Genomic DNA, 23,963 nt, shown 5'->3' with positions numbered 1-23,963 from the left:
AACTTTCGTGGAAAATGATGTCGCTGCTTCATGTTGACAAGACATATTGATAAATAGCCGAATGTCAAAACAGCTTTAAAGTGTCCAAATCAATAACCAATATGCAAAAACAGTTTGATATATTGAAAACATAAACATAAAATGTACTGTGTACACATACATGTGCAACAATAGTATCATATCACTTGAATTTTTTTAAACAAGCATCAAAAACCCTGTAATGTTGTTAAGTGGCAATAACTCATAACTCATCAATTGGGGGGGGGGGTTATGTGCTGTTGAAACTACCACCACTCAAAAATCACATGGTAACTGGATATAGGGGGGAGATGAGATTGCGCATCCTGTTAAAATGAACAGCTCAAAAACCACACAGAATCTGGGAATAATGTGTACATCACTGGTTAGAGGGCAATTTGTAGAAGAGAGCTACCTACATTTTTGAAGTGTTGCATTTTGATTCAAGTGGGTCGCCTACACGGTAAGTGTAACGCAACACTATTTTTGTTAATCACTTCCATTGATATCACGCTGAAATCAATAGAACAGGGGGCAAACATTTGGGGTGTAGAGATGTTTAAACAAACACTATTCAAAGGCCTCCCTGAAGCTTGGAATAACCTATACATGGTTGGTTAGATGAACATTTGTACAAGGCTGCCATCATGGAAAAGGGAACAAACAACTTTTTCTGTTAACCTCAACGAATCACAACCCACCATAGGAACAGTGAAAACGGTTGGCTCCCATCTAATTAATAGTTTGACTTTCAAATCAGTGTATTGGTTTGTGGCCAGCTACTTGTATAGAGAGCCCAACCTGAAATATCTGTTCGATTTGAGAAAGAAAATGATAGCTGCGTTCTAAGTCCAACGACCCCCCCCCCTCCCAATGCGTATGGCAACATCAACTGTACAAAACCAAAAGATGTTCATCTGTTTTAAGCAACTGATATTGTGTCATCGTGTTAACTATAGGATGTGTAGTTCCCCCTAATTCTATGTTGTCAAATATATTTACATTTAACATTTTAGTCATTTAGCAGATGCTCTTATCCTGAGTGCATACATTTTCAAACTTTTTTTCATACTGATCAGCTTGTGTATTGTAGTAACACATGTGTCCACATCATGGAAAGTAGCTTAATGTACACTACCGTTCAAAAGTTTGATCACTTAGAAATGTCCTTGATTTTGAAAGAAAAATACTTTTTTGTTGTTGTCCTGCCTAGAAGGCCAGCATCCCGGAATCGCCTCTTCACTGTTGACTTTGAGACTGGTGTTCTGCGGGTACTATTTAATGAAGCTGCCAGTTGAGGACTTGTGAGGCGTCTGTTTCTCAAAGTAGACACTCTAATGTCCTCTTGTTCAGTTGTGCACTGGTGCTTCCCACTCCTTTCTATTCTGGTTAGAGCCAGTTTATGCTGTTCTGTGAAGGGAGTGGTACACCACGTTGTACGAGATGTTCAGTTTCTTGGCAATTTCTCGCATGGAATAGCCTTCATTGCTCAGAACAAGAATAGACTGACAAGTTTTAGAAGAAAGTTCTTTGTTTCTGGCCATTTTAAGCCTGTAATCTAACCCACAAATGCTGATGCTCCTGATACTCAACTAGTCTAAAGAAGGCCAGTTTTATTTCTTCTTTAATCTGCACAACAGTTTTCAGCTCTGCTAACATAACTGAAAAAGGGTTTTCTAATGATCAATTTTCTTTTTTTAAATGATAAACTTGGATTAGATAACACAATGTGCCATTGGAACACAGGAGTGATGGTTGCTGATAATCGGCCTCTACGCCTATGTAGATATCCCATTAAAAAAGAATCAGCCGTTTCCAGCTACAATAGTCATTTACAACATTAACAATATCTACACTGTATTTCTGATAAATGTGATGTTATTTGAAAGACAAGGACATTTCTAAGTGACCCCAAACTTTTGAACGATAATGTACGTTAATTATATATGGAAAAGTAATTCCATTTCTTAATTTAGGATGAAGCAAACTCTGATTGTTTTCTTTCTAACTTCATATATTTTTCCTAAGCACAATTTTAACAAGACATTCTAGACTAGAGCGTCCATAGGGTCTGTGCAGCCGGCTGAATGTTTGACGTCTGTAAGTTTATCTTCCCACAGGTGTGTTTGTCAAATGCCCCACGCTTTAGCCAGAACCATTTACTGTGGCTGTAGTAGGTAGGTGGAAGTGACTACAGTAGAAAGGTGGTGTGCACAGTGCAATTGTTGGGGGGCACAACCCATCATAAGGTTGCTTAATAAGGAGGATGTTGCCCCCCCCCCTCGCTGACACCTTCCCATTGCTTCCCTCCTACATGTGACTTTTTCCCTCTGTTCCTCTTTGATCTGCCTTTTATTAGAGTTTACACATTTACACATGTAAATACACATGCACAGTCGCCTGCTAGGAGCACTCTCAATTAAAGCACACAGAGATCTGAAAACCTCAATGTCAGATTATGATCAGCAAGGTGTGAAAAGACATCAACTATTCATGTTGAAAACCCACATAAGAAGACTGACTGCGATGAATATGATGTGAAACAAATTACGCCCTATTCCCCATTTAGTGCCCTATTGTAACCTGGACCTTGGTCAGAAGTAGTGCACTAATAGGGACTAGGGTGCCATGTGAAATGAAGCATGACGCCTATAAATCTCTCTGATGAATTATTCCAAAAAGTCTGTTCTAACGAGCACATCCTACTCCCAACACAGTAGCAAGTATCCCTCTCTGATGTAGAAATCTAACAGCTCTCTCCACTTATGGGGATATGTTTCACCACACAACGTCAGGTGTTTTTGTTAATATCTAGAAACCCAGAGGGTTAGCCAATAGCCAACTACTCCTACTGTTTGAGTCATGGGCTGGCAGTTTCATTCTTTTGGCAGTTATCATCAAGCGCTAAAGTAAATAAACAGTTTTTCTTGGTGCATTTTGTCAAAATGAAAGGTTCCAAGTATAATCTAGTGCTGTACCTGTGCAGCAAAGACATTTGAACGTAACTTTTTTATTTTAATGCCTTCTGGAACATGTTAACCTGTTACTCCTACCCCCTACTTTTTCAAACATTCTGTTAAAAATCGTGCAACAGTTCAGCGCCCTGCAACTCATGCCAGGAATATAGTATATGCATATGATTAGTATGTGTGGATAGAAAACACTCAGAGATTTATAAAACTGGTTAAATCACGGCTGTGACTATAACAGAACGTGCGTTTCGTCGAAAAGTGCAGGAAAATCTGATCACTGAAAATGGGAAAATATATCCATGCGCCACTTCAACCCATTGTTAAACGTGAACCACATTAAATGGGGCTGAGGTTGCAATACCTACAGCTTCCACACGATGTCAACAGTCTTGTCATTTGCCTAAGATTTGTTTCTTGGTCAAACAGACCGGAGGCAGTGCAGTTCTTCCGGTCTCCGACCGGATATTTTGGTTGAGATTTACCTGGACATTATTTCCAGACGTACAGCTATAGAATATACATCGCCTCGTGATCAATTTGATCACTTATTAACGTTTACTAATACCTAAAGTTGCATTACAAAAGTATTTCGAAGTGTTTTGTGAAAGTTTATCGTCAACTTTTTTAATAAAAAAAAATGACGTTACGTTATAAAACGCTATTTTTTTCCTTGATCACAGTCTTCATAGATCGATATCTAGGCTATATATGGACCGATTTAATCGAAAAAAGACCCAATAGTGATGTTTATGGGACATCTAGGAGTGCCAACAAAGAAGATGGTCAAAGGTAATGAATGTTTTATATTTTATTTGTGCGTTTTGTGTAGCGCCGACTATACTAATTATTTTGTTTACGTCCCCTTCGGGGCTTTTGGGGTGTTACATGCTATCAGATAATAGCTTCTCATGCTTTCGCCGAAAAACATTTAAAAAATCTGACTTGTTGCCTGGATTCACAACGAGTGTAGCTTTAATTCAGTAGCCTGCATGTGTATTTTAATGAACGTTTGAGTTTTAACGAGTGCTATTAGCATTTAGCGTAGAGCATTTGCATTTCCAGATGTCTAGATGGGACGCCTGCGTGTCGGGTAGGAGCAAGAGGTTAACTTTCATGTGCCTTTAATAACAAACTTGTATGCCATCTGTTAATACAAATAAAAGTCTTAAAATACAAGCCTAGTTGGTTTAGCCAGAGAAAAAGTCAGCAACCTTCCAGCTAGCCATGATTTGCTGAGATGAGTTAGCTGGACATGCCGAGAAATGAGTTCGGATTGGTCTGCCACACTTCTGTCTATTTGAGCTGGTCAGTATGTGTAGGTAATCCTGTCTAACGTGGCTTTAAAAAATATTGCGTAGTAGAACTGCATAAGTGTTGCTCTCCACTTTCTGGTTTTGAAATCAGTGGAATTAGAGCATGATGGCTAAGGAGATGGAGAAAACACCTGTCACCGGATTGCATCTTCAAACTAAGGGCAACCATGTAATCCGTGACAGAGAGGGAGAAGCATCCAGCCATGTTTACGGGTAAGATAGAATAGATAGCTACATTTTCAGATATTACGCGTTTCCAATATTTGCAGAAAGTAATTTATTTCAAGCGAAAGTGTAGTGTTAGCTAGTAAGCTAATGTTAGCTGGCTAGCTAATGTTAGCTGGCTCGCTAGCTAACGTCACATGTATGATATCTGTAGTAATATTATTATGTTCTCAGAGCCATTTGCTTTGCTAGTTATAGTCTAATGTTAACTAGCTAACATTGAACCTGGTTGGTTAGCTTCCTGTAGCTTCCTGTAGATTCATGCATGGTAGTAACATAATGATTATGGTTCAGGAATATCTGACAAGTAATATGTAACAATTTCACACCAATACACACGAATCTAAAGTCAATGGAATTAAGAATATATAAATATTTGGGCGAGCAATGTCAGAGCGGCATAGACTAAGATACAGTAGGATCAAATACAGTATATACATATGAGATGAGATAATGCAAAATATGTTAACTTTATTAAAGTGACTAGTGTTCCATTATTAAAGTGGACAGTGATTTCAAGTCTATGTATATAGGGAAGCAACCTCTTATGTGCTAGTGATGGCTATTTAACAGTCTGAGATAGAAGCTGTTTATCAGTCTATCGGTCCTAGCTTTGATGCACCTGTATTGACCTCGCCTTCTTGATGATAATGGGGTGAACAGCCAGTGGCTCGGGTGGTTGTTGTCCTTGATGATATTTTTTGCCTTCCTGTGACATCGGGTGCTGTAGGTGTCCTGGAGGTCAGGTTGTTTGACCCCAGTGATGCGTTGGGCAGACCACACCACCCTCTGGAGCCCTGTGGTTGCGGGCAGTGCAGTTGCCATACCAGGCGGTTATACAGCCCGACAGGATGCTCTCAATTGTGCATCTGAAAAAGTGTGTGAGTTTTAGCTGCCAAGCTGATTTTTTTTCAGCCTCCTGAAGTTGAAAAGGCACTGTTGCACCTTCTTCACCACACCGTCTGTGTGGGTGGATAATTTCAGTTTGTCCGTGATGTGTATTCCGAGGAAATTGAAGCTTTCCACTAACTCTACTGTGGTCCCGTCGATGTGGCTAGGGGGGTGCTCCCTCTGCTGTGTCCTGAAGTCCACAATCAGCTGCTTCGTTTTGTTGACGTTGGGTGAGAGGTTATTTTCCTTGCACAACACTCCTAGGGCCCTCACCTCCTACTTGTAGGATGTCTCTTCATCCTACTCAACTACAGCCACTTTCATAATGGAAATTGATAGAAATTGATGTAAATAAAAATGTATCACTAGCCACTTTAAACAATGACAGTTAATATAATGTTTACATAACCTACATTACTCATTTCATATGTATATGTATATACTGTACTCTATCATCTACTACATCTTGCCATCTTTATGTAATACATGTATCACTAGCCACTTTAAACTATGCCACTTTTATGTTTACATACCCTACATTACTCATCTCATATGTATATACTGTACTCGATACCATCTACAGCATCTTGCCTATACCGTTCTGTACCATCACTCATTCATATATCTTTATGTACATATTCTTTATCCCTTTACACTTGTGTGTGGAATTCTTAGGTTAGATTACTTTTTGGTTATTACTGCATTGTCGGAACTAGAAGCAAAAGCATTTCGCTACACTCGCATTAACATCTGCTAACCATGTGTATGTGACAAATAAAAATGTATTTGATTTGTGATTGTCTCCACCCCCTCCAGTGTTGCTGATTTCCCCCAGTGTATTTATCCCTGTGTTTCCTGTCTCTCTGTGCCAGTTCATCTTGTTTGTTTCTAAGTCAACCAGCGTTTTTCCCGTTCTCCTGCTTTTTGCATTATCCTTTTTCTAGTCCTCCCGGTTTTGAACCTTGCCTGTTTCTGGACTTTGTACCCACCTGCCTGACCATTCTGCATGCCTTGACCACAAGCCTGTCTGCCACTATGTACCTCCTGGACTCTGATCTGGTTTTGACCTTTTTGCCTGTCCACGACCATTCTCTTGTCTACCCCTTTGGATTAATAAACATTGTAAGACTCCAACCATCTGCCTCCAGTGTCTGCATTTGGGCCTCACCTTGTGCCTTGATACATGCAGGTAATATTGTGGAACTGGATACAGACACCACCAGAGCATTCTAGAGTTCATGAATACATTTCTCGGAAAAACCCTAGCCCCAGAAAACACCTAGCCCCTATACCCCCTATGCACCTGTGTAGATCTGAGAAGACTACATACTGTAGGTGTAAGCAATATTGCACCAAAGAACATCCAAGATCACTGACATCAAATTCCCCATAACATCATCATAAACCAAGCCTCAAAAAAGCCTTAATTTATTTTTATTTAAAAAAAATATAAACAATTTCATGGTATCCAATTGTTTTAGTAGCTACTATCTTGTCTCATCGCTACAACTCCCGTACGGGCTTGGGAGAGACGAAGGTTGAAAGTCATGCGTCCTCCACAACCCAACCAAGCCGCACTGCTTCTTAACACAGCATGCATCCAACCCGGGAAGCACCAATGTGTTGGAGGAAACACTGTGCACCTGGCAACCTTGGTTAGCGCGCATTACGCCCGGCTCGCCACAGGAGTCACTGGTGCGCGATGAGACAAGGACATCCCGGACGACGTTAGGCCAATTGTGCTTCGCCCCACGAACCTCCCGGTCGCGGCCGGTTACGACAGAGCCTGGGAGCAAACCCAGAGTCTCTGATGGCACAGCTGGCGCTGCAGTACAGCGCCCTTAACCACTGCACCACCCGGGAGGCCCAGAAAAGCCTTAATTTGCACCTACACATCATACCATTTTTCTCTCCCTTTTATTGCTCACAGCGGTATTTAAATCTAATTTCCATCAAAGCTGGGATAAAATGAAGTTTCAAGCTATTAGAGAACATACAGTGGGGTCTAGAATTATTGGATCCCTTGATAAAGATGAGCAAGAATAACTGTATAAAATACTGAGTCACATGGTCATATGACATGAAAATAGAGCTCTTTGGCCACGCACACCAGATTTGGGTTCGGCCTTCGAAAGAACAATATGCAGAAAACGCCTAATTCCTACTGTAAAATATGGTAATGGTCCTCTGATGTTATGGGGATATTTTGCTTCCACTGGCCCTGGGGCCCTTGTTAAGGACAACGGCATCATGAACTTTACCAAGTACCTGGGAATTTTAGTCAAAAACCTGGTTGCCTCTGCCAGGAAGCTCAAACTTGGCTGCAAGTGAGTCTTCCAGTAAGACAATAACCATAGACACATCGAAATCCAGAAATAAATGTTTAAATGATGACAAAATAAACATTTTTCAATGGCCATCTCAGTCTCCGGACCTGAATCCCATTGAAAACCTGTGGTTTGAATTGAAGAGGGCAGTCTACAAGTGCAGTGTTACGTCCGTCGTTGGAATAAGACCAAAGCGCAGCGTGGAAAGTGTACATATTTTTTTATTTTAGATGAACACCAAAAACAACAAAAGATCAAATAACGTAAAGTTCTGGACTGCAGACCGTCGCTGGAGGCTCTGGACCTTGGATCGTCACTGGAGGCTTTGTGCCACGGATCATCACTGGAGACTGTGGACCGTCTCGGGAGGTTCCGGACTGTGGACCGTCTCGGGAGGTTCCGGACTGTGGACCGTCTCGGGAGGTTCCGGACTGTGGACCGTCTCGGGAGGTTCTGGACTCTGGACTGTCGGAAGCTCTGGACTGGGAACTGTCACCGGAAGCTCTGGACTGGGAACTGTCGTCAGAAGCTCTGGACTGGGAACTGTCGCCGGAAGCTCTGGACTGTGGAGGCCTGATACATGGGACCGGTACAGGTGGCACCGGGCTGATCACACGCACCTCAGGGCGAGTGCAGGGAGGGGGCACAGAACGCACTGGACTGTGGAGGCCTGATGCGTGGGACCCGTACAGGTGGCACCGGGCTGATGACGCACCTCACGGCGAGAGCGGGGAGGAGGTAAAGGACGTACTAGACTGTGGAGACGCACTGGAGGTCTGGAGTGTAGAGCTGGCACAACCCGTCCTGACTGGATGCTCACTTTAGCCCAGCAAGTGCGGGCGCTGGCACAGGACGCACTGGGCTGTAAAGGCGCACTGGAGACACGGTGCGTAGAACTGCATAACATGGTGCCTGAACGGCGACACACACCCCAGGGTGAGTGTGCGGAGGAGACACAGGATGCACCGGACTGGTGAGGTGCACCGGAGGCCAGATGCGTGAAACCGGTGCACATGAAACCGGACTGGTGTCACGCTCATCAGCACGCCCACTCTGCAGCTCTCTCAACTCCAGCACCTGTCTCCGGAATCTTGCGTCAAGCTACTCACTCGACTCCCTGACTGGCACTGGTTCAACCCTCGGCTCCGCCAACCACTTCGTGTGCCTCTCCTGCTTGCATTGTTTCCAAGATTCCTGATCTCGTCGCCGTTCCGCTCTCGCTGCCTCTATCTGCTTCCATGGCAGGGTCTTGTCCCCTGCCATTACCTCCTCCCAGGTCCATGATGTCCTCCACTCCTGGGCATGCTGCTTGTTCACTTGGTGGTGGGATCTTATGTTACGTCCGTCGTCGGAATGAGAGCGTGGAAAGTGTACAACGAACATAAAGTTCTGCAGGGCTATACAGCTACTGTGCAAAAACAAGATCCCACAAACTCAGGTGGAAAACAGGCTGCCTAAGTATGATTCCCAATCAGAGACAACAATAGAATGCTGCCTCTGATTGGGAACCATACCCGGCAATCAAAGAAATAGAAAACTAGAATGCCCACCCAAATCACACCCTGACCTAACCAAATAGAGAAATAAGCAGGCTCTCTAATGTCAGGGTGTGACACACAGACAAAGGATATGAAGGATCTGGAAAGATTCTGTATGGAGGAATGGACTACGATCCCTCCCAATGTGTTATCCAATCTCATAAAACGTTTTAGAAAAAGGTTCAGCGTCATTATTCTCGCAAGGGAAAGGTGCTCGAGTATTGAAAACAGGGATGTCAATAATTTTGACCCCTATCTTTATTATTATTATTATTACTTGTTCAACAAATTCCATTTCCTTTAGCAATTGCATACAATATAACTTAGTATTTGGATTATTTATTTTATACAGTTTTTCTTGCTCATCTTTAAGAAGGCATTCCGGACCCCACTGTATAGACTAGCCTTGCATCTCAGCCTGCTCAGTTCTCTTCTGTTCCGCCCTAATGCTCTGGTGCTCAGCAATGACACCGCCATCAATCACATTGCCTCAGGATCCGCTGATTAGGAAAAATATACTATCTCAGGAGTGCAATGCTGTTAATGGGGCTCAAATCAGACCATTATCCACTTCATTAGAACATATGGCTTGAACACTGTCGGTTTTAACATTCAAATATTGCTGGGGCAAACTCCATCAACAAAGCTTTACACATCGAAACCAGTACACTACACAGGCTACACATTGACTGCACTAATAACCAATCACAGAAATGAGTTTTGAGCCATACACATAAACGTTATAACATTAGAGTTATGATCAGTTTATAGCTACTTCCCATATCTTTAGCTCTTATTGCATAAAAGACCACGGTAGTCGAGGATACTTTTATAGAGTAAACTAGCTAATAATCGGTCTGCAATATTGTGACACAGCGTTTGTCTGGCTGCCTGTTGCAAAGGGGCCCGGTTAACAATATGCTTAATCTATTGCAAAGTTCCAGTTCCATTACATATATTTATAACTAACCCCAATTCTACGTGTGGTTCCATGAGTATTACAGTCTGCCATCAAACATCAACGTTAAAACATGTAGCCTATAGGATATTATATATTATAGCTAGCCGATGCAGATGTTATTGCAGGTACAGCGAAATGCTAGCTCCAACAGTGCAGTAATACATAACAATACACTCATCCATATTACCAGTCAAAAGTTTGGACACACATACTTTTTATGTGTATAATTTTCTACATTGTAAAATAATAGTAAAGACATCTAAACTATGAAATAACACATATGGAATCATGTAGTAACCAAAAAAGTGTTAACCAGTGTTAACTATATTTCTTCAAAGAAGAAGATAGCCCTATTTGGTAAAAGACCAAGTCCATGTTATGGCAAGAAAAGCTCAATAAGCACAGAGAAAGGACAGTCCAACATTACTTTAAGACATGAAGGAAGGTCAATCCGGTAGATTTCAAGGACTTTTGAAAGTCTCTTCAAGTGCATGTGGACTGCCAAAAGAAAGGAAGGCCCAGAGTTACGTCTGCTGCTGAGGATACGTTAATTAGAGTTAAGTTCGTTAGAGTTAACAGCCTCAGAAATTGTAGAACAAATAAATGCTTAACAGAGTTCAAATAACAGACATCTCAATATCAACTGTTCAGAGGAGACCATGTGAATCAGGCATTAATGGTCAAATTGGTACAAAGAAACCACTACTAAATGAAACCAATAATAAGAAGAGACTTGCTTGGGCTAAGAAACACGAGCTATGGACATTAGACGTGGAAATCTGTGCTTTCGTCTGATAAGTCCAAATTTGAGATTTTTGATTCCAATCGCCGTGGCATTGTGAGACACAGAGTAGGTGAACGGATGATCTCCGATTGTGTGGTTCCCACCGTGAAGCATGGAGGAGGGGGTTTGATGGTGTGGGGGTGCTTTGCTGGTGTCACTGTCAGTGATTTATTTAGAATTCAAGGCACACTTAACCAGCATGGCTACCACAGCATTCTGCAGCGATACGCCATCCCATCTGGTTGGTGCTTAGTGGGAATTTCATTTGTTTTTCAAGAGGACAATGACCCAACACACCTCCAAGCTGTGTAAGGGCTATTTGACCAAGAAGGAGAGTGATGGAGTGCTGCATCAGATGGCCTGACCTCCACAATACACCTGACCTCAACCCAATTGAGATGGTTTTGGATGAGTTGGACCGCAGAGTGAAGGAAAAGCAGCCAAAAAGTGCTCAACATATGTTGGTACTCCTTCAATACTAGTTAGTTGAGAGAATGCCATGAGTGTAAGGACATATGCTGGAGCCAAGAAGCAAGTCCAGGAAGTGAACATTTAATGAAACACGGACATGAAACAGGCACTGGCCGGCTGAGGCGTGGGATCCTGACAATCCCGCTGGGTGCGGGAGCCTGACAATCCCGCTGAGGCGCGGGAGCCCGACGATCCCGCTGAGGCATGACATGGGATGGGCCCCTGCCAAGCCAAGAAACCCTCTCGAGTCAGCTAAGGAGTGGAAGCCCAACGAGCCAGCTGAGGCAGCCCCAGTTCCAATCAGTGATGACACCCAGACCCGTCACCAACAAAAAAATAAAAATAATAATTCCCTTCATATATTGCTGTCAGCATTCTGTAAGGACAGATGCTGGAGACGAGAAGCAAGTACAGGGAGTGAACATTTAATGAAACATAGACATGAAACAGAACACGGATAGCGTCTGGACAGGGGAAACGTAAACGACAATAATACTGACACGGGGAACCAACGGAGGAACAGACAGGTATACAGTAGATGGGTCAATCAACAAAGTGAAGGAGTCTCGGTGAGTCCAATGAGTACTGATGCGCATAATGATGGTGACAGGTGTGCTTAATGAAGGTCAGCCTGGTGCCCTCGAGCGCCAGAGAGGGAGAGCGGGAGCAGTTGTGACAAAGAGTTGTCATGAATGCAAAGGGTAGCTACTTTGAAGAATATAACATCTATTTGGGTTTGTTTAACACTATCATGCCCTGACCTTAGAGAGCATTGTTTATTCTTGATTTTGTTAGGTCAGGGTGTGACTTGGGTGGGCAAATCTCGTGACCACAAAGGAAGCACGAGAGGCAGCCCAATAAAATTATTTGGGGTGGCACACTGGGTGGTTGGTGGAGCCAGGTTTCAGACCAGAGCCAACTCCCCGTTTAAGGAGCATGTGACCGTTCAGGCACCATGTTACGCTGTGATACGCACTGTGTCTCCAGTGCGTATTCACAGCCCGGTGCGTTCTGTGCCAGCTCCTCGCACTTGCCATGCGAAAGTGAGGATACAGCCAGGACGGGTTGTGCCGGCTCAGCGCTCCTGGTCTCCAGTACGCCTCCTCGGTCCAGGATATCCTGCGCCGGCTCTACGCACTGTGTCGCCAGTGCATCCTATGCCAGCGGCCCGCACTTGCCGGACTAAAGTGAGCATCCAGCCAGGACGTGTTGTGCCAGCTCCATGCACCCGGCCTCCAGTGCGTGTCTCCAGCCTGGTACGTCCTGTGCCAGCTCCATGCACGAAGCCTCCAGTGGTGATCCATGGCCCGAAGCCTCCAGTGATGATCCATTCCACGAAGCCTCCAGTGATGATCCATGGCCCGGAGCCTCCAGTGATGATCCATGGCCCGGAGCCTCCAGTGATGATCCATGGCCCGGAGCCTCCAGTGATGATCCATGGCCCGGAGCCTCCAGTGATGATCCATGGCCAGAAGCCTCCAGAGACAATCCAAGGTCCGGAGCCTCCAGCGACGGTCGGCGGTCCAGAGCCTCCAGCGACGGTCGGCGGTCCAGAGCCTCCAGCGACGGTCGGCGGTCCAGAGCCTCCAGCGATGGTCGGCGGTCCAGAGCCTCCAGCGACGGTCGGCGGTCCAGAACTTCCTTAGACGGTTTCCGGTCCAGAGCTTCCTTAGATGGTTCCCAGTCCAGAGTCCGCAACGACGATCTATGGTCCCGAGTTCGCCGGCAACGATCTCCGCACCAGAGGTGCCACCAAAATGGGGGGAGCCTCAAGTGGAGCGCGGTCTGCGTCCAGCACCGGAGCCTCCAACGAGATGAGATGCCCACTCGGACCCTCCCCTACAGGTTCAGGTTTGTGTCTGGGGGTACTACTGTCATGCCCTGACCTTAAAGAGCCTTGTTTATTCTCTATTTGGTTAGGTCAGGGTGTGACTTGGTTGGGCAAATCTATGTTTCTATTTCTTTGTTGGCCTAGTATGGTTCACAATCAGAGATAGCTGTTTATCGTTGTCTCTGATTGGGGATCATACTTAAGCAGCCCTTTTTCCCACCTTAGATTGTGGGATCTTGTTTGCGTTCTGCTCTGCATATAGCTTCACGTTCGTTTTTGTATTTTGTTGGTTTTTCGGTGTCATTTAAATAACGCTGCACCTTGGTCCAATCCATCTTTAAACGGGCGTAACAAACACTCATTTGGTTACTACATGATTCCTTATGTGTTATTTGATAGTTTTGAAGTCGTCACTATTATTCTACAATGTAGAAAAAAAACCTTGAATTAGTAGGTGTGTCCAAACTTTTGACTGGTACTGTATATAATTGATTAGACTGTGAACAAGCACCACACGATGGATGCTTTCCATACTGTACGTTTTTACAAGTTAGGTGGAATCTACTGGGAGATTGTAAAAGCTAATAAAGCAAGTACACCACCAACTGCACAGATAATAACGGATGACTTAGTAAAGTGCATTCCCAGACTGGTGTTGTTCTACATGTGCTTCTCCCTTTGTTTATATTTATTCAATTTTTACATCCCTTCCACAGTGAAAGAGAAAGTATACCAATTTGTTTTTCTATGTGGTAATAAGAGGTTCTCATTCACTGAGGGGTATGAAGGCCACCAAATACACCAGAGAGGGAGACGCACACATATACAGTGAAAGAGCGAGAGGGAGAGCGACACAGGCACAAGCACAAAGACACACACACAAAGAGGGAGAGAGATAGAAGAGAGACACACACATACTGTACATCAGACAAAATATGTTTTTCTCCATCATCCGCCCAGACTGTATCTAGATTCTAACGCTTTTTGCTTACCTTGGACGAGGATGTGCACTGACGTCGTCCTCGGTCTGCTGCTCGTCTGCACCGCACAGATGTATGGGCCTTCATCTGTCATGTCCACGTCCTCAATCTTGATGGTGAACTCCTCCCGATTGAGTGTAACCAGGCTCACCCTGGGATCCACAGACCACTTATCCTCGCCGGCGTACAGTATACTCGACCGGTTGAGCCAGGCCGTGTGTGTGACGATGTCCCCCTGTGCGCACCTGTAGGACGAGAAAGAAGGAACATTGCCAAATCAAACACAAGGTGAAATACAAAACGGAAAAGTAACGCTTTGCATCAGGTGAGAGACCACAGCAGACCCCATTTGTGATGTCACAGCTTTCCTCCTATGGCATTCGTCACTTCTGTTCCAGTGATGTTCCAGTGATGAGAGTGAGGGTGGGACAGTGTCCAGGGGGGCTGTTGTGTCATGAAGGAAGTTATATGCTTGTGTATACTCGATATCGAGTGTCGATGGCGGTCATAGCAAATGACCACAGTGCTTGTGATGCCTCTGTGCACGGATTTCTCTAGGATATCTAAGAGAATCCGACCTTTGTTGCTTTAGAAATGTGTACTGCATTTGGTGCATTCAACCATCTTCTGTGAGATACAGTAAATGTCATTATCCTTTTCATCATAGTCGGATGAACCTTAACCCATGTTCAGCTAAGTTTTTGGAGGTGCTGGTCCAGGGGTTATCCATGTCAAGTGTTTGACAAATCATTAATATCTGTCAATAGGTTACTATATTGATTATGTTAACTATGCTAAATCATATGCAATTACAGTAGGAGCTAATGGAATTTTCATCATACTCTCTTTGTGGAACGCCTGGATAACCTCAGGTTTACTGTTATATGATGTCTCGACTTGGAGGTCACACAAGAAGACTTACAACGTGGGTAGTGCAGGTGTGTTACGTGTGATTGTGTATGCATCTCTGCCCATGCAACTCCAATTAATGGAAAGCTGAGAACTTCCTTAGGCACTTTGCTGGAAGAGATCCAACAGAACACACTAACTTCTTTGGCTGATTGGCATATCTGGTCGGTCAACTTCCTTGTCCTTCAATCACGCCATTCCTCCGAAATGGGAAAAGCATAGGCATAGTGGCGGTCAGTGCCGTTTATGATGAGGGAGGACAAAACATTTTTTCACAAGCTTCGCCTTTTTTCTATTACAGCATATTGGATGACTGTCATTCATATTCCATTCACCCAGTTCATTGTAACATTGATAGGTTTAGGCTACTAAATGATACTCAAATCTTCCCTATACCCATCGTGAGATTGCTACAACCTAGCCTATGATGAAAGTTTACAACATAGGTGCACATAGGTCAAGATACAATGTTGAGGTGACAGACAGTGACACATTAAATACAGCCTTGCACACTCTTGCCTGCATCTAGCTGATCTAGGATGTAATCATTAGTCCAACAGTTTTTAAGAAACTATTTTCAACAGAATCGGCAGAATGAATACAGCCCTGACCACACATAAACACAGTTCACTTTCATAGCAGCCACATTGTATTCCTTCCCTCACCTTTTCACTTCATTTGTGGACTTCAATGCACAACACATCTGTATGTGACCAGGCGAGAAAACCTTTCCAAGCCAAACCATGTCATAACCGCTACACACGGCCTACATTGTTGTTCCCATATTAGCTAAAGTAACGTTCCTTGTCAACATAGCTAATATAACTAATGTATTAGTACACCAGCTACAATCATGCAGTAAAGTTACAGTGTATAGTCAGTAAGCAGTTTAGCGTTTACACCGTTGGGCCCCGGTGGCAATAAATGAATAAAACCAAAAGCTTATATTGACTTAGAAGAGTTCCAGTGTTGTGTTGGATAGTCATAGCCAGCTAGCTAACATGACATCCCTCTGTTTGAGACAGGTAGTTGAGTAGGTTAAACTATCCATCTACATTTTCTAGCTAAGTGAAACTGAAAGTGGAAAAAAATGACAAAAATGTCAATCAGTCTCACTCTTGCTTCTCCTTCATTTTTGAAGACATTATTTTGTTGAAAACTGTTCAACTATTGTCCTCCTCTCTCTATGAGTCAACTACTTACCATATTTTATGTACTGCAGTGCTAGCTATCTGTAGCTTATACTTTCAGTTCTAGATTCATTCTCTGATCCTTTGATTTTTTTGGACAACATGTCAGTTCATGCTGCAAGAGCTCTGATAACTGTCATGACTTGGGCCTGATGGGGAGGTTTATGACCCCCATAAATACCTTTCCCCTTTTTCCTCTTTCTACTCTACCGATGTGACTATTGATAATCCCTTTGTTAACATGGAGAGTCTGGTCATCAAAAGCCTCATGAAGATGGATTACTGGGCTGAACACGCTAACAACAAGTGACTATTTGGACATAAATGATGGAACTTTATGGAACAAATCAGTCATTTTTTGTCGAACTGGGATTCCTGTGAGTGCCTTCTGATTAAGATCATCAAAGGTAAGTGAATATTTATGGTGTTGATTCCAAAATGGCGGCTATTTTGGGTTCTGAGCGCCATTCTCAGATGATGCTTTTTCCGTAAAGTTTTTTAAAAAGCATTGTGTTGCATTAAGGAGAAGTATATCTTTAATTCTGTGAATAACACTAGTATCTTTTATCAATGTTTATTAATAGTATTTCTGCAAAATCACCGGATGTTTTCTTGGAGACTTTCAATGCTGCAGACATTTTTGGCACCCTTCCCCAGATCTGTACCTCGACCCAATCCTGTCTCTGAGCTCTACGGACTATTGGTTCGACCTCTGCCATGCACTGTCAACTGTGGGACATTATATAGACAGGGGTGTGCCTTTTTCAAATCATGTCCAATCCATTGAATTTACCACAGGTGAACTCCAATCAAGTTGTGGAAACATTTTAAGGGTGATCAGTGGAAGCAGGATGGACCTGAGCTCAATTTTGCGTTTCATAGCAAAGGTTCTGAATACTTATGTAAATAAGGTATGTTTTTTTTTTTTTTAACATTTGCTAAACAATCTAAACACCTGCTTTCACTTTGTTATTATAGGTTATTGTGTGTTGATTAATTAACATTTTTATTTAATACATTTTAGAATAAGGCTGTAATGTAACAAAATGTGGAAAAAGTAATTGGGTCTGAATACTTTCAGAATGCGCTGTAGGTAACAGTACAGTGAAGTAAATCCATATGAAGTAGCTAAGTTTATATATAGCTCAGTAAGAAAATCACTGTTTTACCAGTAGTAGCTAATGCTACTGCACCGCTGCCGATGACGTGGAAGTCGATTAAGGCAGCTCCCGCATCTCTCTGAGGGGTTGGGTTAAATGCGGAAGACACTATTCGGTTGAATGCATTTAGTTGTCCAACCTACTTGGTATCTATCCCTTTCCCTTTTATGTTACCAAACACAAAGCTGACACCAAACATATTTAATCATCACTGAAGTTTTTCCAGAAGAATGCAGTGTCTACAATCATTTGAGTAGCTTATTGTGATGGTAGGCCTATGCCACTGTAAATAACATCCCAACTCACACATGCCCAGAAAACTGACAGAGGATTATCTCACCAAAAATGCAAGTCAGGTCACTGTCTATGATTGTTCTAGGCTGCTAAAATCCCTATGCCACCTAGGTGAAGTAGAGTCAGGACTACAACAAGGCTGGACAGTCATGGGTGGCATGACCCAGGTGTTGATGTACATAGTGGGTAGGAACCTGACAGCACTGTCTTGACTGTATACAGACAGAGAGAATAGCTGCCTGATTCTCAGTTCTCTGGGCTAAACTAAAAACAGTGAAATGGTAATATAGGACTGGATCCATGACAGACATAATGACAATTCAACAACCTACCTATCTGTTTCATGTGCCATACAGGACTGAGGACTCCCGGGCTATGGGATGCAGACCAAGGGCAGAGGATGGCCAAGCAGCAATATTGTAATATTGAAATAAAGTGAGGATGTGGATTGAATGGGTCAATGTTTTGTTCTGTTTATCATTCAATACCTGTTCTGATAATGTTAACATAACCAACTACAGTTACAAGCTGAGCAAACAATGGAAAATAAATCACATGTTCATTATAGTCTACTCCTACGCTCAGGACCGATCACACATTGACTACTGAAGGTTCCCATTATTGCAATTAAGTTTGAGTGGGGCCACATAGACATTTAAATTGCTATTGGGGTCCTCATGAGCACCACTGAAATTAGAACCATGTCTGTGCTCTAACAAGCCACCACTTCCTCCTCTCTTGGCTATAACCTGTGTTGTGGTTGAGGTCCACCTAAAGCGAGACCGAGTCAAGACCAAGATCGGAGGGGGGACAAGGGGTCCGAGACCTAGTCAAGAATGAGACCAGAAAAATGCCAGTCCAATTCAAGACCATGATTGTAATTTAGTAAAATCACCAACATCATAAGAGTTCAAAATGTCAAGTATTTCTGTGTTTACATTTCAGAACAACATATGGATTCTATAGACATTTAGAATAGTGAAAAAATGCATGCTGAGAGAAAATAGAGCCACTCTACAAATGATTAATAACTCAAAAGCAGTGGGAAACAATGGTCCTTCTACACCTTCAGAGGAGGGCTAAGGATTGATCAAATTATTATTATAATAATTATAATTATATTTTCAATGATCTCATTTAATCTCTTTAGATTTAGTTGGAAAGGGTTAACACTGAAGATAAATAAATATCCAATCAGGATTTTTATTTGCTGTTCTCTGGGGGGATACATCTAGTTAGCTAAATCAACCATTGTCTAGGCCATCAGAAGCTAGATAAAAGCATCTGCCATTCAACTGTATTAGGGCAACGTTTTGGAGTGACAGTGGAATCAACCAATGACATTTTGGCTTGATGGATGGAGCCGTTTTTACAAAAATGTATGAAAATATCTCCCTTTTTGAAGGCCAACAGGTCACAACGCAATAGCGTTGTTTTCCCACGCTGTTGTCGACTAGTTTGCAGTGGCTGCAACAGGTCTTATCAAAGCGGATGTTGTTGCTAATTTGTTAGCTTTTCCCTTTTCAAGATTAACTTTCAACAAGAAGTTAAGTTTCAAATGATCATCAAATCAAATCTAATTTTATTTGTCACATACACATGGTTAGCAGATGTTAAATGCGAGTGTAGCGAAATGCTTGTGCTTCTAGTTCCGACAATGCAGTGATAACCAACAAGTAATCTAACGAACAATTCCAAAACTACTGTCTTATACACAGTGTAAGGGGATAAGGAATATGTACATAAGGATATATGAATGAGTGATGGTACAGAGCAGCATACAGTAGATGGTATCGAGTACAGTATATACATATGAGATGAGTGTGTAGACAAAGTAAACAAAGTGGCATAGTTAAAGTGGCTAGTGATACATGTATTACATAAGGATGCAGTCGATGATGTAGAGTACAGTATATACATATGCATATGAGATGAATAATGTAGGGTAAGTAACATTACCCTACATTATTACCCTACATAGCTGCTGAGTGGAGCTGTGCTTTTAATTGCAGCACGCTTGCTGTTGTACAAATCAAATCCAATTGTATTTGTCACATGCGCCGAATACAACAGGTGTAGGTAGACCTTATCGTGAAATGAATACTTACAAGCCCTTAACCAACAATGCAGTTCAAGAAGTAGGGTTAAGAGAATATTTACTAAATAAACTCAATTTAAAAAATGTAATAAAAAGTGTCACAATAAAATAACATTAACAAGGCTAGTTACTGGGTCAATGTGCAGGGCTACAGGTTAATACAGGTAATTTGTATATGTACGTGGGGTAAATTGCATAGATAATAAGCAGCAAGTCAATGTAAATAGTCCAGGTGGCCATTTGATTAATTGTTCAGCATTATTATGGCTTGGGGTTAGAATCTTTAAGGCGTTAAGGAGCCGTTTGGATCTAGACATGGAGCTCCGGGAACCGCTTGCTGTGCGGTAGCAGAGAGAACAGTCTATGACTTGGGTGACTGGAGTCTTTGACCATTTTTGGGGCTTTCCTCTGACACCCCCTAGTATGTAGGTCCTGGATGGCAGGAAGCTTGGCCCCAGTGATGTACTGGGCCATACGCACCATCCTCTGTAGCGCCTTACAGTCGGATGCCGAGCAGTTGCCATACCAGGTGGTGATACAACCGGTCAAGATGCTCTCAATGGTGCAGCTGTAAGCTATTTCTTTTAAAATACATATGTGTGTTAAACATGGTTGCAATTAAAGTGGAATTGACAGCATTTTAGCAACATGAAATCTGTTAATGTACACGCCCAGGAAGAATATGACATGTTTTAAACATTTTCAGACAAGCAACCACTTGGATATGGTCATTTGCATGTTTTCATAAATTCTTAGAGTGTTTGGGAATTATGAATACTAAAGCATTTGTGAAAATTCTATAGAATATAGAGAGGGAAAGCGGTCGTGCAGTAAATTAAACCGAGTATAGCCAATCACCGCTACAGTAGGCCTTTATACAAACAAGCCATTTTCCACACGTGCCTGCCATCATTCATTTTGAACTGGAATGTGTGTTTACAGGCAGTTGCAAGAGCACGACTTTAGATCATTAGAACGCATTCGCCAAAAGCCACAAAATACACCTGAATGGATTCCTGATCAAACAACCATGAAAAGGTAGTCCCGCTCTCCCTCAGTTATGCACAGCTACAACAACAAGATCAACAACTAATGCTAGGCACAGCAAGATGAGCTTGGTCCCGTGTAGCTCAGTTGGTAGAGAATGGTGCTTGTAACACCAGAGTTGTGGGTTTGATTCCCACAGGGGACAAGAATGAAAAAAGTCTCAAAATGTATTCACTACTCTACTATAAGTTGCTCTGGATAAGAGTGTCTGCTAAAAGACTCAAAAGTAAATTAATAGAAATCTAACGAAGGAACATTAAATAAAACCTCTTCCACTTTTTTTAGCTAGGTGGCCGTCAAAATTGCACTGATAAATGATGGGGAATGGTAGCCTCCTAGTCCTCCTTCAGCTTTCCTGCCAATGCATGCTCCTCCCAAGCTAACTAGCTACTTCCAGACACAAATGAGAGAACACCTCACTCTGACCATTTTAATCACCGTAGCAGAGCTGGTTAGGCTGTTTACATGTTATCTAGAGCGTTCTTGACTAACTTACTTTTTTTTTGCCTATGTTTACTGACACCGGTCATATTCAGCAGGTGTTGCGCGTTCGTAAATTCTTCAGTTGGTCTGCGTTCTGGCACACTCAGACGAAAGTGCTCTGAAATCTGAGTAGACAACCAGAGTGAATTTGCGAATGCAAGAGATATGCTAACTGGATAACTGTCGTTCAAGTTCTTTCAAGCTAACCAAATAACACCTTTATCCCTAGCTGTGTATAGCCACCAAAAAAGTTATGAGAGGAAAAAGTCAGCCACTCACCCTAGCTAACGTCAGGCTCTGTGTTTTTAGCCTGTTACATAAATATATACGCTAGCCTATTAGCCACATTATGAATGACTTGTGATCATTGTCCTTGCTAGTTGGATTGTATTGACATTCCCTGGCTTACATTCATCAGTTTTTGCCCAGAATATTGAATCATTGAAACTGAAACAATGCATCCCGAATGGTGGTAGCAAAAAACATACCAGCTGTGATTTACAACCTGTTAGCAACATTTTTGGGACTGCCAAGAAATGCATTGGGGAATTATATTAGTGATGCATTGAACTGCATTCATCTATTGTGCCAACAATTCTTTAGTGTACGACATGGAACATTGAGTCAAATAGAACCTATTTTAAAACCTCTTAGATTGGTTTCGTAGCATAAATTGGGAATTTGATATGTTTGACTGATATTATGATTGTCTGTTTGTTTCCTATCTGCAAAGTAGTTCAACTCTGTCAGTTTCACTTTAAACTTTAGGTCACCGGTTATGTTGTATGCTAAACTTTACATATTTTTTTTGCAATGGGAATTAATAGTTGTACATGTCGATTGGGAAATGCTTAATGGTTGTATTTTTGAATTATTATGATTGGGACCGACTGGCTTATTATGTCCGAGTTCATTGATTGTTTATCCTTTACATCGTGCTGTGTGTGACTGGTGTCTTTCTATCGACCCTATGCAGGGGTGCCTGAAGAAGTGGGTATACTCTAATTTTGCCAAAAAGTTCTCAAACGGCCTGCCCAGTGAAGGAAAGGCATCCTGTATGAAAAATCCTGTTTTTCTATAGATTTTTCAGACTTTCACTCTCAAAATCACTTTATTTTTTCATAGAAAAGGACAAAAATGTGATGGTTTAAGTCCACAACAATGCTTAAACCACATCGATCTGATTAGGTGGGCCTGTCAGGGCCTGGCTGCCCAGTGGGTGGACCTGTGTCCACCCAGGCCCATCCATGTCTACACCTCTATGGCAAGCAGGTTATGATGACAATTGCGCATCATAAATAGCAGTAGGTAGTCTAGTGGTTAGAGCGTTGGGCTAGTAATTGAAAGGATGCTGGATTGAATCCCTCAGCTGACAAGGTAAAAATCTTTCATTCTCCCCCAGAGCAAGGCAGTTAACCCACTGATCCCCGGGCACTGAAGATGTGGATGTCGATTATGGCAGCCCCTGCACCTCTCTGATTCAGAGGGGTTGGGTTAAATGCAGAAGACACATTTCAGTTGAATGCATTCAGTTGTACAACTGACCATGTATCCCCTTTTACTAACCAACAATTCTGACTAAACGTTTTCAATACCAGGTTTGCATACCCATTGTTGATATCATAAGATGAAACGTCTTTCCTACCCTACCGGCTACCGATGTCATTCTTCTGTGAGATGCTCCATGCCAAAACCTGTTGAGAGCTGCACACTCTTGCTGCCTGCAGATGATATGCCGGTGAATCTAGGCTATTTCACATGCTTTGCGATTGTATAGGCTACTTTGTGCATGATTTCTCTATTGTACTACATAATTGATAAGTCGTATACCTCCACTACACCACTTTGATACGCATCAGTAGGTATTAAGAAGTGAGTATATGCAATACCCACTGAAAAAAAGTGGATATACGGTTTATACCTGCTTATACCCTCCACTACACCACTGGTCCCTTTTTGTTTGAGAAAAAGTGCACTCTCCTACATGAGTGCGCTGGTATTACATTTGCTGTCCTTTCAGAATCACAAACCTGTCACACACTGAAGGCCTATCAGGTCTTCACTGCACAAACATGTCTATGATAGATATAAAGCTTGTTAAGATAATAATGTTTCAAGAAAGGAGTGTCGAAATTTGGCCTGGCAAAGCGGTTTTATGCGCTGACTGAATGGAAGCTGATTATTCAGAGTTTTTTACTCTGCTGGTCTCGGGAGGAAATTGCTGTCTGAGACTGAGTCAAGACAGAGTACAAAGGTATCCAACACAGAAACAAGGCCGAGGCACTCAATATGTGAGACCGGTCTGGAGTGCTATAACCTATATAATATACCAGGTGGTTCAAGTCCTGAATGCTAATAAGACACATACAGTAGAATTACATGATGTATACATTGTCAGATGTTTATTGATAGGCATGATTTATGAATTGACTAAGTGACAGACTTATTTTAACCGACTCATCAAATCAATG

At 42.5% G+C, this 23,963-nt stretch overlaps 1 protein-coding gene across 6 annotated transcripts in view; it reads right to left on the bottom strand.

The window, feature by feature from the left end:
• LOC124000105 (opioid-binding protein/cell adhesion molecule-like) overlaps positions 1-23,963 on the bottom strand; it is a 559,214-nt gene that overhangs the window by 74,573 nt on the left and 460,678 nt on the right. For all 6 annotated transcript variants that reach the window (XM_046306240.1, XM_046306239.1, XM_046306241.1 and 3 more), the window contains one exon: positions 14,324-14,556. In XM_046306240.1, the coding sequence (XP_046162196.1) occupies positions 14,324-14,556 (233 nt within the window). The remainder of the gene's footprint in view (positions 1-14,323; positions 14,557-23,963) is intronic.

Source organism: Oncorhynchus gorbuscha, linkage group LG16 (assembly GCF_021184085.1).
Source record: "Oncorhynchus gorbuscha isolate QuinsamMale2020 ecotype Even-year linkage group LG16, OgorEven_v1.0, whole genome shotgun sequence".
NCBI lineage: Eukaryota > Metazoa > Chordata > Actinopteri > Salmoniformes > Salmonidae > Oncorhynchus > Oncorhynchus gorbuscha.
This window is presented reverse-complemented; position numbering and strand designations above follow the sequence as displayed.